Genomic DNA, 16,494 nt, shown 5'->3' on the forward strand with positions numbered 1-16,494 from the left:
TCAGACGCTTTCAGAAGGGATTCAAGTCGTTTCAGACCAATTACGCTTGTAGATCCGACAATCTCAAAGGAGCTCTTGTAAATTCTTACAAACATTGAATTAACCGCTTGACAGTACGTACTTGCATGAGGCTATGCAAGCATGACTTTCATTCAAACACACAAGTAATGTAGGGTCTGGGATCATTTGGACAGGAGCACCTATTTTGAACACTTGCTGCTATAACACAATAAATTTCAAACAGATTGACTTGAATTTTTGAACATGGCTAGATACCGTGCGTATCTGATTGTGTGGTAGTTTCTTTGAATGCTGAGAATCAAGGGAAAGTGAAAAATGTGTTTACCCTAGGCCTAGATCAAATGTATCACCTCACAGGCATTTCGATTTTCGACGGATACAACTTTCCCATGATTCAGCCTCCGATGTTGATGGATCATACACCAGCCGTGCGTCGTCATCGCATATGTGATCACGCCGTTCACCCAGATGATCTCTCATAAAAGAGCGCTATGGACAATGTCGATTATGACCCTCACCCTGTGCTCGCTTTAGCCCCGATTTGTACCTCGATCCCTCGATTCAACTCCTCTCAGTCTCAGCGAATGTGCGGTTGGCCGGAATGACGCATCCGAATCCCCGATCTTCAACGACAATTTGCGAACCATCAGACTACGACGACGACGGCGACAACTGCGTGTGGGAACTCGCAGACACTTCCCAGTTTCAGCGCAGTCTGTTTCTCGGCCGGTGGGCCAAGTTCACGCATCACACGCCGCAGCCCAGACGCCTCTTCCAGGCACTGTGATTTCGAATAAATATTTATACTTTATAATTCACTCGCCCATCATCAGCCGGAGCGCTCCCAAGTCAGCGCAAAGTCGCGCGAAGTAATTTCAGCAATTTAGATAAAACAACAACACGATCGCTGATTGCTCGTTTCTCATTCTTTCCCGTCTCGGTTTTGTTTCTTTCGTTGCAGGAGCATTTCGTCGATTCAGAATCAGTTCCCAGCCGTGGATTGTATAGGATCCTCCGATTGGATTGGAGTGAGTGGTGACTAATCCGAAGTAAGCAGACTATAAACCATAGCCAACACTCATTTCGCCCACTCAGAAAAAAAATCAATTGCCAACAGTAAACACATCACACCCAATAATTCTTCCAAAAAGATACAAAACAAAACAAAAACAACATCACTTCTTCCATCACAATAAAAAACCAAACTCTCAAAAGCCAAGAATTTAATCGATAAACTCGATAAACACCAAAAAAAAAAACTCACGTCACGTCGTCATCCACCACCACCCGGCACCGAAAATGTATCTCGCGACGCTGCGAATCGACAACGACAACCACGGTAGGGGCGACTTCCGCCCGAAGATGCGGCCAAAGTGCGAGTTCGTGTGCAAGTACTGCCAGCGCCGGTTCACCAAGCCGTACAACCTGATGATCCACGAGCGTACCCACAAGAGCCCGGAGGTGACGTTCTCGTGCGAGGTGTGCGGCAAGTACTACAAACGGCAGGAAAATATCCGCTCGCAAAGGTAAGTTTATGATTAAAGTAATCATAGTTGAATCTATTGTAGTTATATTGATGAAGAGTTATAGCAAACAGAGCGTAAATATTTATACACCAGTTTTTTTCAGTTTTTATCTTATTATATAAAACAAAAAGTTTAAAATTTGAGTGTTAGAACGTTAACACTAACAGTTTCTTTACTTTTTGCTTTAAATATGTATAGCAGAAACAGTAAATGTAGGTAATATTAACCATAAGGGAGTCCCTATTAAAAAAAATGAATTTTTAAAAGTAATGTTAAAGTTTAATATTGAAAAATGATTGTTTCCCAAGGAAACCCACCCTATTTTGCACTTCGAATGAGTGTAATCAGTTTCGTACCTTTTAATTCCGCCCTATTTTGCTTATCCTTTGACAGATTACGCGTATTTCGACTACTACTTGTAATCTTCTTCAGTGTCAGTTATCCATAACTCAGTGAGGAACTGACACTGAGGAAGATTACAGGTGGTAGTCAAAATACGCATATTTGTCAAAGCATAAGCAAAATAGGGTGGAATTAAAAGGTACGAAACTGGTTCACTCATTCGAAGAGGGTATTCTGCTTAGAGGGTTCGAAAAGTCGGTACAAGACTATTTTGCACGATAACTGAGCACTGGGATCTCAAAAAATGACCATTTTGTTCATTTTTTGATGGTTTTTCGACAATAAATCAAAAACTAGTAGAGATATCGCAATTTCAAGTACACTGTTTGCACTTTTGGGTCCAAAAATCATCAATTTAAATAGAATGGAGTATTTGGAGTAATGGGCCCATATAGCCGAGGCGGTAAACGCACGGGTATTCAGCATGACTATGCTGAGGGTGACGGGTTCGATTCCCGGTCGGTCCAGGATCTTTTCGTAAAGGAAATTTCCTTGACTTCCATGGGCATAGAGTATCTTTGTGCCTGCCACACGATATACACATGCAAAATGGTCATTGGCAGAGGAAGCTCTCAGTTAAAAACTGTGGAAGTGCTCATTGAACACTAAGCTGAGAAGCAGGCTTTGTCCCAGTGAGGACGTTACGCCAAGGAGAGGAGGAGTATTTTTATAAACAAAAATTGCGTCCTCATACAATGATGGGCTTGGTGGTCTAGTGGCTACCGTTTCTGATTCATATGCAGAATGTCCTGGATTCAATCCCTGGCCAGTCCCTTTCCTCCTACTATGTAAACTTTTCAAAGGGTGTTAGAGGACCATAAATGGATAAAAAAATGTTCTACGCATATGGTAAAATCTTAACCGTTATGTAGTAGTTATTGAACTTCCCATGTTTTTTACTCTTATTGTCTTAACTGGCTATAACTTGAAAATGGTCAAACTAATCGCAGTTTTTAGACCCTTATTCGAAAGATTATTGAATTTTCTGTCAAATGGCATCTTTCAATCGACTGGTTTAGTTGAATAACTAAGTTTTCTAGAGCAAATAGCTCAAAAGTAGTGTGTTTTAATTTATTTTTGTCAATTATCTTTGAAAAATGCGTATTAATTTAAAATTATTTCTTAGGCAAAGTTGTGGCCTCTGTTTCACTTCACAATTCGTTCTTTGACATCAAACTTCTATCTCTTATTGTTTTGTTGAAATTTCAATTTTAACATCGCATTTCAGATCATAAATTTGCAACTGTCATGGAAAGCACTTTTTTGCGCATTGTGCCGCACATTTAAATCAAAATTGCATGAAAACGATAAGAGCTAGAAGTTTGGTGTCAAAGAACAAAATGTAGAATGTAATAGAGGCCACAACTTTGCCTAAGAAAGAATTTTAATTTATTACGCATGTTTCAAAGATAATTGACAAAAACCAATAAAAATACACTATTTTTAGCTATTTTGCTCTAGAAAACTTAGTTGTTTAACTTAACCAATTGTTTGAAAGATGCCATTTGTGTGTGTGTGTGTGTGTAATCCAACTAACCCCCACTGTCCGGCAGTGGTATTATGGAAGAAAGATTTCTGCAATATCATTTTGATACTATTGCAAAAAGCTTTAGTCCGGGAGTTAGAAGGTGATAGCTCTATTGCAGATTCAGAGACCCATTTCAGAATGGCTGGAGAGACACGCCCATTCAGAAGTCACTTTCACTTACAATAAGCCCCGCATGTGTACATTACCGTTGTCATTTGGACAATGATAATGCAAACACACTTCCTGATTCAAAGGAAATCTTTGAAACTGGCGCGTATTTAGTTCATTTTATTATAGTAAAAGTAATCAGAACATTCTCACCGGAATCCATCCTATCCAAGGTAGCGCTGCCATCACCATGGGAACATCTTTGTTGTGAGTCAGGCTTTCTCCTCGTCTCGCCACCGTTGTGCTTGCAGTCAGTCATCATTTGAACACACGTCACTTTAGCTCCCACAAAACATGAATGTTAAGCCACACGGGATGATTCTGTTATCCCTCGCGAATCACTGATGGCATGGCGGTACTTTCATAGCCACATATGTAAAAAAAAAAACACGACAGAAACTGCAGCCTTTACAACAATTTTACCATGAAAAAACTACTGGAAGGCGTAGCGCCATTGTCCGTTCTAGTGAAAACGCTAAATAGACGGCACATTCCCACACTCTCGAAACGAATTTCAGCAGCTTTTCTAAATCCGAAATTCTTTAGCAGCGGCATTCAAACATACACAATTTTTAAGCCCCACCCGCTGTCGCACGTTTCATTTGAAAATTATTATATTTTTTCAAAGTCAATCAATCCATTCCTCACTATTAAAATTCACAAATGACAAGCACTCTTTCACACGCGGAAGCTATCCGGATGGCGTAGCACCGGCCAAACCGTCAGCAGAATCACAAAAAATTGGCGAACGCGAAAAAAACGCGACGAGCAAAACAAAACACGTCTGATCGCGGCTACGCCTACTGCGCTCCTCCTATTGTTTGAAAGATGCCATTTGATAGAAAATTCAATAATCTTTCGAATAAGGTTAAGAAACTTCGATAACTTTGACCATTTTCAAGTTATTGCCAGTTAAGGCAATAAGAGTCAAAAACATTTGAAGTTCAATAACTGCGTAACGGTTGAGATTTGACCATATGCATAGAACAATTTTTTTCACAATTTATGGTCCTCTATCACCCTTTAAAAAGTTTGCGCTCAGGAACCTATATAACACCCTGTATACCTTCTCCCTCCTCTCTACATATACAACTCATGTATATTCACATATTCATAGCCATCGCTGGAACATTTGGATTAGGATTCATTTGGAAATTTTCTTCAGGGATTTGTTTAGAAATTCCTCCTATTCTACAAATTCCACAAATAATTATTTCAAAGCATCTTGCATGATACCCTTCTGAAATTCTTTCATTTTTTTTTCAAAAATATCCATGAATTGGAGCAGGAATTCCAAGGAATTCTTTCAAAATTCGTTCAGAGATTCCTTCAGATTTTTTTGACATTTATTCAGAAATTTCTCCAGAAATTTCGTCAGTAAAGCTTTCAGAGATTCCTTCAGAAGCTATTCCAGAATTTTTCAGGTAATTTTTCAAATGTTCCTTCCTTAGTTTGTACTGGGGTTACTTTGGAAATTCTTCCACGGATTTTACCAGAAACTCCCATAGTAACTTCCAATTCCTTCAGAAATTTTACTAGAGATTCCTCCAAAAGTTTCACAAAGAGTTTTGTAAGAAAGTTGTGCATGAGTTTCTGCAGAAACACCTCCAGATATTGTTTTAAAAAAATCTGCGAGATTCATTTTTTTTCTAGATTTTAATCAATTGGAAATTCGTTTAAGCATTCTCTCCAACGACCTTCCAAGGATTCTGAAACTTTCTCCAAGGTTTTCTTTGTAAATCCAGGGATTTTTTTTTCCAGGATTCATTTAACTCTTTGGAGCCGGAGGGGTCATATATGACCCCAACATAGAAACGGATGTATAAATTCACCCATTCGATAAAACAGAATACATACTGTCTTCGGCAAAGTTGTTGCAAATTGAGTCCTCTATTAGGGAAAAATTGGGATATTTGTATTTGGGACTTCATTGATAACCTAGAACGTCCTGAACACCATGCAATTTGGAAAAACGAAATAACTGACATACCAGTTGTTCTAAAAGCTAAACTTGGGTGTGAGTTTCGTTTATATGTATCCATTTAACTTTCATCAAGAATATCAAAAGGTATTTTTTATTCTAAGATGTTCTAGGTGTTCCAAACTGTTCTTTAGTGAAGTCCTTCAAATCTACAAGAATAATTTTATGTATTTCCGGCACAACTAATAGCATTGCATAAGATACTGGGATCCGTGAAGCTCTTGTCATTTACAATGTCATTTATAGACGCTATAGGGATATTCCAGGTCAGTCAAACTACCTTGGAGTTCAGGACTTCAGGTCTACACTCGTAACAGTATCCATATCTGTTAAACTGAGAAACGCTACATAATCAATCGCAGTTACTGGAGCAATCTGAAATCTACTTTTTTATTATAACCCTTTGGGACATTCACGGTCGACCAAACTGTTCTGTAGTCCTTCAAATCTACAAGAAAACTTTGTGTTTTCACCATAAATAATAGCATAGGATCTACTGAGATCCGTGACGCTCTTGAAATCTCAAATGTCATTTGGAGACACTATGGGAATGTTCCAAACTATCCATGAGTTCAGAACTTCAGGTCTACACTTGTAACATCAGCTATATCTGACATACTGAGTAACGTTTCATAATCAATAGCGGTGACTGGACCAACCTAAAGTCTACTATATATTTTTATGAACCTTTGGGACATTGAGGGTCATCCAAACTATCCTGAAGTTTAGCTCTTGATAGTGACAGTAGTTAGTCTCACAATGTACTTTAGACTGTAATCTGTAATGATAGTTTTGAGATATTCCTGATCAACATCACTACTCCGGAGACCATAGTTTCAGGTCTACACTTGTGATAATAGCTTTTGCCACTACGTTAAGGTGTTACATAATTCACTGTACTTACCGAAGCAGTTAGAGGAACAATACGCGATGTTATATATTTTTGGGATATTACGGGCTTTTTACTGTTATGATGCATAGTTGATAAAAAACAACAACTGTAATTTTGACTTGTTGGACATGATAGATTACAAATCGTAGCTTTTAATGAAAGAACTTACCGTTACACTCGTAAACTTTAGGATCTAAACTCAAAAACAGTTTGGATGACCTAGGATATCCCGACTGATCTGATACTGTCTATTTACCTTCCAGAAGACATACTGGGTATGATAGATTACAAATCGAAGCTTTGTATAATGAAATCAGTTACCGTTACACCCGCAGACTTTAGAATCTAAACTCAAATGCAGTTTGGATGACCTAGGGTATCCCGACTGACCTGATATTGTCTATTTACCTTTCAGGTGAATATATGACGAAGCCACACCTCAAATTTTCAAGAGCACGAGCTGAATGAACCAAACAACGGATCGCGCTGAAAAGTTGATCGATTGTTCACCACCGGGGTGTGACCAATCGATCAACTTTTCAGCGCAATCCGTCGTTTGGTTCATTCAGCTCGTGCTCTTGAAAATTTGAGGTATGGCTTCGTCATATAATGTCCTTCAGAAGACTTGCTGGACATGATAGATTACAAATCGCAGCTTTGTATAATGAAATCAGTTACCGTTATACCCATAGACTTTAGGATCTAAACTCAAGAACAGTTCGGATGATCTAGGATATCCCGAATGATCTGATACTGTCTATTGAATTTTCAGAAGACTTACTGGACATGATGGAATACAAATCGTTGCTTTGCATAATGAAAGAAGTTACTGTTACACCCGTAGGCTTATGGATCTAAACTCAAGAACAGTTTGGATGACCTAGGATATCCCGAATGACCTGATACTGTCTATTGAATTTTCAGAAGACTTACTGGACATGATTACAAATCGCAGCTTTGTATAATGAAATCAGTTACCGTTACACCCGCAGACTTTAGGATCTAAACTCAAGAATAGTTTGGATAACCTAGGATATCCCGACTGATCTGATAAAGCTATGTTCATTTAGAATTCGGAATGACAAAATCACGTATATCTTAGGGATGGAATGACAAACATAAAAGGTGAAGCCTTCAAAACAAAAGTTATTTATTGTACTTCCATGGAAAAATATCATTGAAATTATTTATTTTTCACACATTTTCTCACTTTTTCAGTGTTGACATCTCTAAAAATCTGCACAACGGTGGTAAATTTTAGCAACAACCCCTTACGCACGTTTGTTCAACAATCAGGTCATCTATGCAGTGTCCTGAGTGCCTTGACTAGTCTGACTAGGATTCCGAAGAAAAATTGCCAAACTTTTTTTTATTGCGAAATGAGGGGCAATTCAGTGAATTGAGAAAATGCGAAATTTGAGTGTTTTTTTCGTTGATAAACACTACCCATCTGTGACGATACCACTGAACGTCTCCGGCTGTCATGGCAGCTCATCAAAATAGGTAAAACCTCTACATATCCCTTGTGTGCGTTTTTGAAAAGCAGCACGCGATTCTTGAGGCTGTCATCCTTGTATGAATTGGTTCTCATCATCTCGTTGCGAAAAAACCATGCCCAGAGTTCGAACTTCTTGCCAAATCTTCAAATTCAAAGCAGATTTATCAATGAACCCAAGCTTTTTTCTTCCGAGGACACTTCCTTATGCCATGGTTAACAACATCTGTGCACATAACACATAATGGATTTGACGATATTAACATTTTTCGCGACTGTTGTACCTGACCACGCTAAATTTTCAACGTGTTTTTTTTTTCTCCTCTTGTCTTCAATTTGAAATAACTTTTCACTCGTTGCAAGAAAATCGATGAAATTTTCAGAGGATTAGTGTATGATCAGAGTGCTGCAAAAGAATGATGATTATGTTCATTGAGAGCGCCACTAGAAAATGTGACATGATTGCGGATTCTAAGTGAACATAGCTTTATGGATTCTTCCAGAAGTTGTTCCAGCGGTTCCTCCAGGAATTGCTCAAGCAGGTCTTTAAGAGATTCCTTTAGGAATCGATCCATAGGAAGGGGCGGTGAAACCGGGGAACCTTGACTAACTAGCTCTGATTTTACCATGACAGCGTTAAAAATAATCTGTCAGTAATTTGCCGAAGCACTACAATGGCCTTTTTATAGAATTTGCTTCAAATTTTGGAATCCAATCAGCCGAGTACACGCCAAGAAAGAATAAGGTATCTACCAAACTTTCTGGAATATATTACAATTCTCGGTGAGGAAGTTATACGAAATCTTGGAAGAAGTTTTGTTAGAAAGTTTTGAGGTAAAATCTGGCGAATAGGCAGTTTGCATGCATCCGCCAAAAATGCTGTCATTGCTAAGGGATCTGTAGAAAATATCGCCAGAAAATCAGCACATCCGCTCATCGTGATCATCGACAAAGCGAGAAATATTGATAAAAGTCAGAAAGGGAAGTATGGTATGGTATAAGATAAATAAATAAAACTAAGTATGTCATTAAGTATGCTTTGGTGCTCTTGGTATTGCTATTATGGGTGCTCCACAAAACAAACTATTCATGTGAAGTGCTCCGCGTGTCAAAAGGCTGAAAACACCTGTATTAAAAGTCATCGTATAGACTGTTTCAGAAATTATAAATACACTTTGTTTATTAAATAAAATGAACTGTTCTGATGATTTCTACAAACTTCTTTCAGAATACAGCAATTTGTGCTTCACATTTTTGTATTTCCTTTCAATTGTCATGATATTTTGAAGAACGGTTGAGCTATCTAACAATTAACTTCATTCTCCAAATTTGAATTTGCACAGAAGTGTTTTTTAATGTTTTTAACATTACTGATCACTAAATACCAAAAAATATCTAACTTTTTATCATATTCGCTTCTCAACAAGTTGTCTGAGAAATGCTTTCAATAAAACCTGAAAAAAAAATCAATAAGGGCGTTTGCACAATATTTTTTCTGACATAAAGTTTCTTATTTTTTAAGGTTTTCTACGGAACGTAAGAACTACTCTACAGTTTCCTAGCTTTTCTGAACACATTCAATTTAAACTAGTTTATTTTTCAGCTCATTCGATCCTTCAGATGGAAAAGCTTGTCATACCATTAAAACGAATGCAGTAAACAGTAATTAAGACATTCGTATGCTAAACGTTCGTTGATACCTGTGATGTTGAGAAATTTGAAACACAAATGTTTGCATTGAGAAGGCCCGTAAGGGTTCACTCAAATATTACGTAACGTCAAATTTGACAATTTTATACCCCCTCCCTCCCCCACGTAACAACTTTTGTATGGAAGTTTTCGAAATTTTGTATGAAGCGTAACACAGCGCTAGACCCCCTCCCTCCCCCCTTAGCGTTACGTAATATTTGAATGAACCCTAATGATGGTTCTTGATCAAATATTCCAGTGAAAATTACTCTTACCAATCAAGAAATATCTGTTCTTATTGATACAGTAATTTTCATTGTGTTTAGAAATTGAATATTTTATTTCTGAGATTTTTTTCTTTTCTATTACTGTAATTCGCCAATTGTTGAACACTACCCAAATGTTAAACAGTTTTTGAAATTTAACTTAAGTAATTTTCCATCAACGTAAACGTATGATGTAGATGCGTATACTTGTGTGTCATGAGATTGCTCCAATAAAGTTACAAAATTATACATATTTTACGTCAAAAATATCGATTGCAAATTTTGTACCGCTGATGACACGAGAACTGCACATTTCTTAAGAATAATTTTAAGAGATTGCTGTTACGAAATAAGCTTTGCTGGCAAATCGACCGCAAATATCAAAGTCACACTATAATTACAAGAACTGGAAGAATGTCCTTAACAGTTTAACATTGTTTAAAATCATATTTTCATTGTAATTTAGTTTGAAAAAAATATTTTTCTTATCACACTATCATTATGCATCCAAGGTCCAATTGTTGAACACTGACATAACCTACGATGTGAGCATGCCTGCCAGTTTTTTTTTTCACTGCACCTTTTTCAGGAGCGATCCACGGGTTTTCAAAGCATTTCAGGGTAGCTCCAGGGGTGTTCTAGGGGGTTGAGTGAGTTCAATGGGTTTCCAGGAGTGTTTCAGGAGTTTTCAAAGGCGTTCTTTTCTTCAGTCGTTTTCGCTTCTAGTCAAACCTTTTCAGCCATTTTTTTGCATTTGGTTTAAAACGATTTCAGGCCACTACAGCTCTCTTCAAATGGAAAGCGATTCCTTGGCAACATCCATAAATTACGTCACGCTTTGAGAAGAGAGGGGAGGGGGTTCAGCACCCATACAAATATTTCAGAGGTCTCATACAAAAACTGTGACCTAGGGGGAGGAGGGTTTAAAATGAACAATTTTTGCATGACGTAATTTATGGACGCTCTTCCATTTGAATGAATTATCACTAAAATGACTAACTGGGCACAAAACACGGAAAACCCGGAAAAAAATCCGCCAGAGTGAAAAATTATCGGATGTCGGGTCAAAGTCGGGTCAAATTTTATCAAATGTTGGACCACTGTTGGACCCACATTGGATAACTATTGGGTCAATGTTGGGTTTGGTGGCGAAAATAAAAACAGGTCAATGATAGGTTTATGTCGGGTTATACGTCATCAATTACGAACAAAGCTTGAACCGTTCAACAATTGGCGAGAAACGTCCAACATTAGGATGAGCTAGCTTATGGAAGCGTTCAACATTTGGGTTACAGACTTCCCATACAAATATTCTATTTTCTCTTAGGTATTACAAATTAAATGGGATGTATAAGGAATGAGTGGATCTAGACGTTCACTGGATATTTTTCAACTAAAGTGGAATTATGCTCGGAAAAACAAAGGAAAAAAAAATGCCAATACTAACCGTTCAACAATTGGCGAATTACCCTATGCTAGATTTTTTGACCCCTTTGTGCAATTTCAAGTTTTAATCATTTAAAAAAAAGACACTACACCGTCTTCAGCCAGAGGCTGCACAGACTGAACATTACATACACGAGACAACGGACAACACACATAATACCCAGTGGCCCAATGGACTATCGAGATCAGATTGGTAGTCCTCAATGTGCAGTGTGCACGGATCATGGACAATTCGTGCAGAGGACCAACTCACTTTGGAGTTTTCTAACGGAAGGAGTTACTTAACATCTACAGCGGAGTGCATAATCTGTGAAGAGAACCAACCATCGTCGATACCTCGAAAATCGGGAGGTTACGATGGGCGGGACACGTCATTAAGATGTCGGATAATAACCTGAGTGCAATCCGAGTGACCTGTAGGGTAGGTAATCAAAAGTTGAACCAAATTGCAGCTTTCCGAAGTAGCGCAAATTTTGAGTGATTTTTTCTCCCATATGGTAATAATTTACTACGGCAAAATTTTATGTACATGAAAGCCACGGGTATAAGCTTTCTGTTAAGTGGTAAAAAGTTTGTATTTGCACCGAATTTCATTGAAAAATTCGATTATTCGTCAACAATGATTTTAATCTTAATTTGAACCATCGTAATCATAATTTGAACCAAATTTAATCTTAATTTGAACTACTGGCGGCAGCAGCTCGAGCATCTCCCACAACAGCCAATTTCGTGCTGAACAATAGAAAAACACATGGATCTGCTAATTCCCATAACTATTTTTCATTAGGCAGTGGAATTTCAACTAAGAATGTTTTAAACTCTTCAGGAACTTGGAAACTAAATTTGGAATTTTTCATCCCCCAAGAGTAAACAAAGCAACCACTAGCGCAGTCTGTTGGCCAACACTGGAAGCTCGCCCTCGTTTACTAGTTCAAATTTAGATTACAAATGGTTCAACTTAAGATAACATTCTCCAAGTAAGAATTACATAAATTTGATAATTTTATGACAAATAATGCGGAATATTATTCGGTTGGTCGATTCTACGATAAATAAGCCTTCATTTGACGTGTTCACATATTGCGTGTGATACATTGCATGAGCTGTACGAGTGCACCGAAAATGTGCTTTCTCTGGGGGGAAATGGGTGAAATCACAGTGATTTTTCAATTGCCTGTTTTCCATGACAAAAACGCTTTTTTCAATGCTTCTAAAGTCCATGTTATCAGGTTATATTACGGAAAGCTGTTTAACATCTTTTTCGGAACAATATTTGCCTAAAAAGTACGTCTTTTTTTTATGAATTTCGATATGGTTCAAATTAAGATTACAATTTGACTAGTTCAAAGTTTGATTTCTTACCCTACAAGACGACATGGTTCACAGCGAGCGAGATGGATCGATCAAGTAATGGACCCAGAAGACAGAAGACGGCCTTGTGCTCATTTCTGAAAAAGCCTTTGGCTAACGAACAGCTACTTGAGGCTTATAGGCCAGTCCCCGGCTGGGATCGAGGAAGAACTCCCGGGTTCAAAACGTATAAAATGAATATTGGTCACCATCACGTTATTGTCAGTTCCGAAATAAATGCTGACGTTAATTTGCTCGGAATTTTGGCGTAAATCGCTTCATGGCGTTGAAATTGCCATTTACAAGTTTATGTGTGGCCGTAGCATAATGTAAAATGTGGTTTAAAGAATTTTATCATGAGTATCTAAGAGCAATCGATCTGACAGCGGCCGTTTGCATTTGTATGTTAGTGAGCTGAAGTTATAAGAAGATCACTTAAGGCACCGGCAAATCATGAAACTCGATGTTGAATTGTTTTACCAATTCCTGTTAGAAATAAAACTTCAGCAAATATTTAGGCAAACAAGTTTAACTTCTGCTAGTTTGTCTACGACTCTAACAAGACGACATCAATCACATCATCCCGCAATAGGGAACGGCAGCACAAGAGTATATACCAGCAGCCAATGCGGTAGATACGCGGCGGTTAGCTTATAGTAGATGGCGATTTTGTTGATGTTGATGATGATGATGGCAAACTCGTGTCCGACAAGTGATATGTTGATGAGACCCCTCCAATTAGCGCGGTAGCTTCGCGCGCCGGCACCACCAAAGCATCATCATCGCATCGGTCGGCATATTACAGCTCAATTAGACAGGATGGCGAGCGATAACGACGACGATGATGGTAGGTGACCGGCCACCGCACCGCGCCGACGTCGTTGCGTTGTGTTATCGTTCGTTCATCGGTCGTGTTTGAAAAGCTGCGGCAAATTATACCCTCTAATAGGTATGTGTGCCAAACGCGATGCGGTCGTCGCCGGTCGGAAAGGGTGCAATTGGTCAACAACAAATCTGAAATGTCCGTTTGTGTATAAAGATAACATTCCGTTAGCCAAGTGGGGAAACGTGATCGTTGTCACATTGACGCTGGATTAGGCTGTGAGAAGTAGTTTCCTAGACATAAGGGAGATGATTGGAAACCACTGGCCGCGGCCACAGGTCAGGTGTTTTCATTGACTCCGAGATAAAATCTCCATCCACCAAGCTCCAAAATTACCTCAACTGCGGTGGTCGTCGATCCATTCCGCGCTATTCATTCATTAAAATAAAAACCAGCTCCAGCGTTAGCATTTGGGTTGTCTTTGACAGGGTAAAATTTCATGGTTCCGACCCGCACCGACCGGCAGGCAATACGCGGTAGACCTCTGGACGATCCATGACCGACCAGTAACCAGTGACCATGAGGGAAATAGAGTAATAAAACGTGTCTATTTCGGCGACGAGCCTGATAAGTTATGGCCGTGTGATCGCGCTAGCTACATCAGCTCGATGAAGCAAGCAGGATCGAATGTCGTTTTCTCATCCCGTTTTGACGCTACCTGACGGCGACCGCGGCCGCGATGTGGATTCGGTGGTTGTTGGTCAGTCCCCAAACTATGTTTAGTCATCGATCCATCTAATTGAGACCGACTTGGCACTCTAGTAGACGCAACCGATCTCTGTCTCTACTATGTTGATCGCGGAGTGAAACAACATTGTTTATTGATGTGGGATTTTATTTCGGACGGTTCCGAATCGAGGATTGGAGCTGGATGAATGCTGAATATCCCGAGTAGAAAAGATTTTTCCTAATTTTCTAATTGACTTAATTTTCTAGTACCAGATCAGAGGATAGCGCTATTTTGGATATAATGCATCAACAGAATTCAGTTGCTGGGAATAGGCTTATGACCTCTGTATTACGCGATACTTAGCCTTTACCCTATCCATTCACATGGCGGGCAATTCTTTACCCTCCCATTCATTATAAGAATCTACCGAATTGACTAATACGTGCTCGACTGTGATATCGTATCTCCCAGCAGCCTCGTTGTCCTTCAGCCTTTGTAATCTCATCCAATGTTGATAGTTCCACTAACATCTTTGTTATCTTTGTTCCTGATTAATCCTTCGACAAATCTCCAACGTGCTTCTTCCATATGGTCGCCATCATTGCATTGTTTTCTCTGTCAGCAAATTTCCCGATCATTGCACATGACTACCAGCGCAGTCTTGGGCCTGCTCACCATTGAAAGTGGCAAAAATCCTCCGCATATCGTACCAATCCATGCGTTCATGCTCTTCAGCTATTACGCTCCCTTCGTGCTGCAGTTTTTGGCTGCAATGCATTCGTTTCTCTTCTGCTCTTGCCACTCAGTACGCTGCAATAGTCTTAGCTCAGTCGAGTATTGGCGACAATAATTCGACTCCTGTCGGCACGCTTCTCATTCCCGTAGGATGAATGTTTGACCATTTGTATAGTACCTATGAAGGTATTTCTTTTCTTCAAGATTGACTATACAATATGTGAAAATTCGTTCATTCCTATTTACTCGGGATGGTGACCCACAGTCGTGTCGCATTCACGCATGACTGAAACTAGCCAGCAGTGTGTGCGTGGAAGTGAGATCTGTGGGATCGATCGATCGATGATTTGACGAAAGTTATGTCCCGAGTAGTCAAACGTTTGGAAGTTTGATGTTTATAATGAATTAATTTTTATCGCGCGATAAATTTCTCACGCTTGCCCCGTTCGGGGTCCCTTCTCCCGTTAGGTAATTTGATCCTTTCGGGGTACTAGGTATCGGCTGCTGTCTAGGTGCACAGTGATTAACACTGGATGGTTTTATTTTCTTGTCATTCTTCAAGTTTCCAGATAGGAAATGGCGGCTTGTGCTAATGACTGGTAGATTACCGGCTTGCAGAAGCTCAATACGGTTCCGTAAGGCGGCACTCTTTGCATCGATAAAGCGCCAAATTAGACCTAAATGGTTGCATGTTCGTCTGGTCATACAATGATTTTATAATCCTGCCTAACCTCGACCTCTTTAAATGTGCTTAATTGCACGGGCGCGCAAATTTCCACTGATGATAACTCAATCAGACAGCTGAAAATGCCGACAAAGCTCGAAATGTTTATGCTCCCATCAGCCAGTCAGTCAATCTCTTAATCGTATTGTGTTTATTTCACATTTATCAAATTAATCACCGTAAGAATACTGCTTGTTTTGGGACAGGTTTTTGAGACTAATATTTTTAATGTTTTTGTACATGCAACATGTATAATTTGTATTGCTAATTACTGTTTTTCTACCAACTAAGACATAGCTAATGATTTTTTTCTATTTCTTTTCAATTTCAGATGCAGTCAGTGTATTTGGCGGTAAGCAACCATATCCCCACTGTATGTTACGATTATAGATTTCGATTTTGGCTACATTTACGCAACGCTTGGCAATCTGTAGATAATTAGGACAGAATAAGGACTAGATCTGGCAAGATCCACAATCGAAAACATTAACGAGGAAATTTAGGCAATTGGATCTCACGAGCTAACATATTTGAGCGTCGTTTGGTTGTATAATTTGTTTGGATTGATTGTTTCATTTTATTTCGTAGGGATGTTATAAAGTTGTTCTGACTTATCCATCAAAGTCTTAAGTTCTGTACCTGTAATCTTTGGAAACATCTGTAATAGACACATTATGTTGCTATGTTACATCATTTTGACTTGTTTCTGTTCAGTTCC

At 39.0% G+C, this 16,494-nt stretch overlaps 1 protein-coding gene across 1 annotated transcript in view; it reads left to right on the forward strand.

Moving 5' to 3' along the window:
• LOC109429421 (protein drumstick) overlaps positions 1-16,494 on the forward strand; it is an 83,683-nt gene that overhangs the window by 58,412 nt on the left and 8,777 nt on the right. The window contains exons 2-3 of the mRNA XM_029877334.2: positions 983-1,547; positions 16,108-16,128. Of these exons, the coding sequence (XP_029733194.1) occupies positions 1,321-1,547; positions 16,108-16,128 (248 nt within the window). The 5' untranslated portion in view covers positions 983-1,320. The remainder of the gene's footprint in view (positions 1-982; positions 1,548-16,107; positions 16,129-16,494) is intronic.

This window comes from Aedes albopictus, chromosome 2 (genome assembly GCF_035046485.1).
Source record: "Aedes albopictus strain Foshan chromosome 2, AalbF5, whole genome shotgun sequence".
In the NCBI taxonomy this organism is placed as follows: domain Eukaryota; kingdom Metazoa; phylum Arthropoda; class Insecta; order Diptera; family Culicidae; genus Aedes; species Aedes albopictus.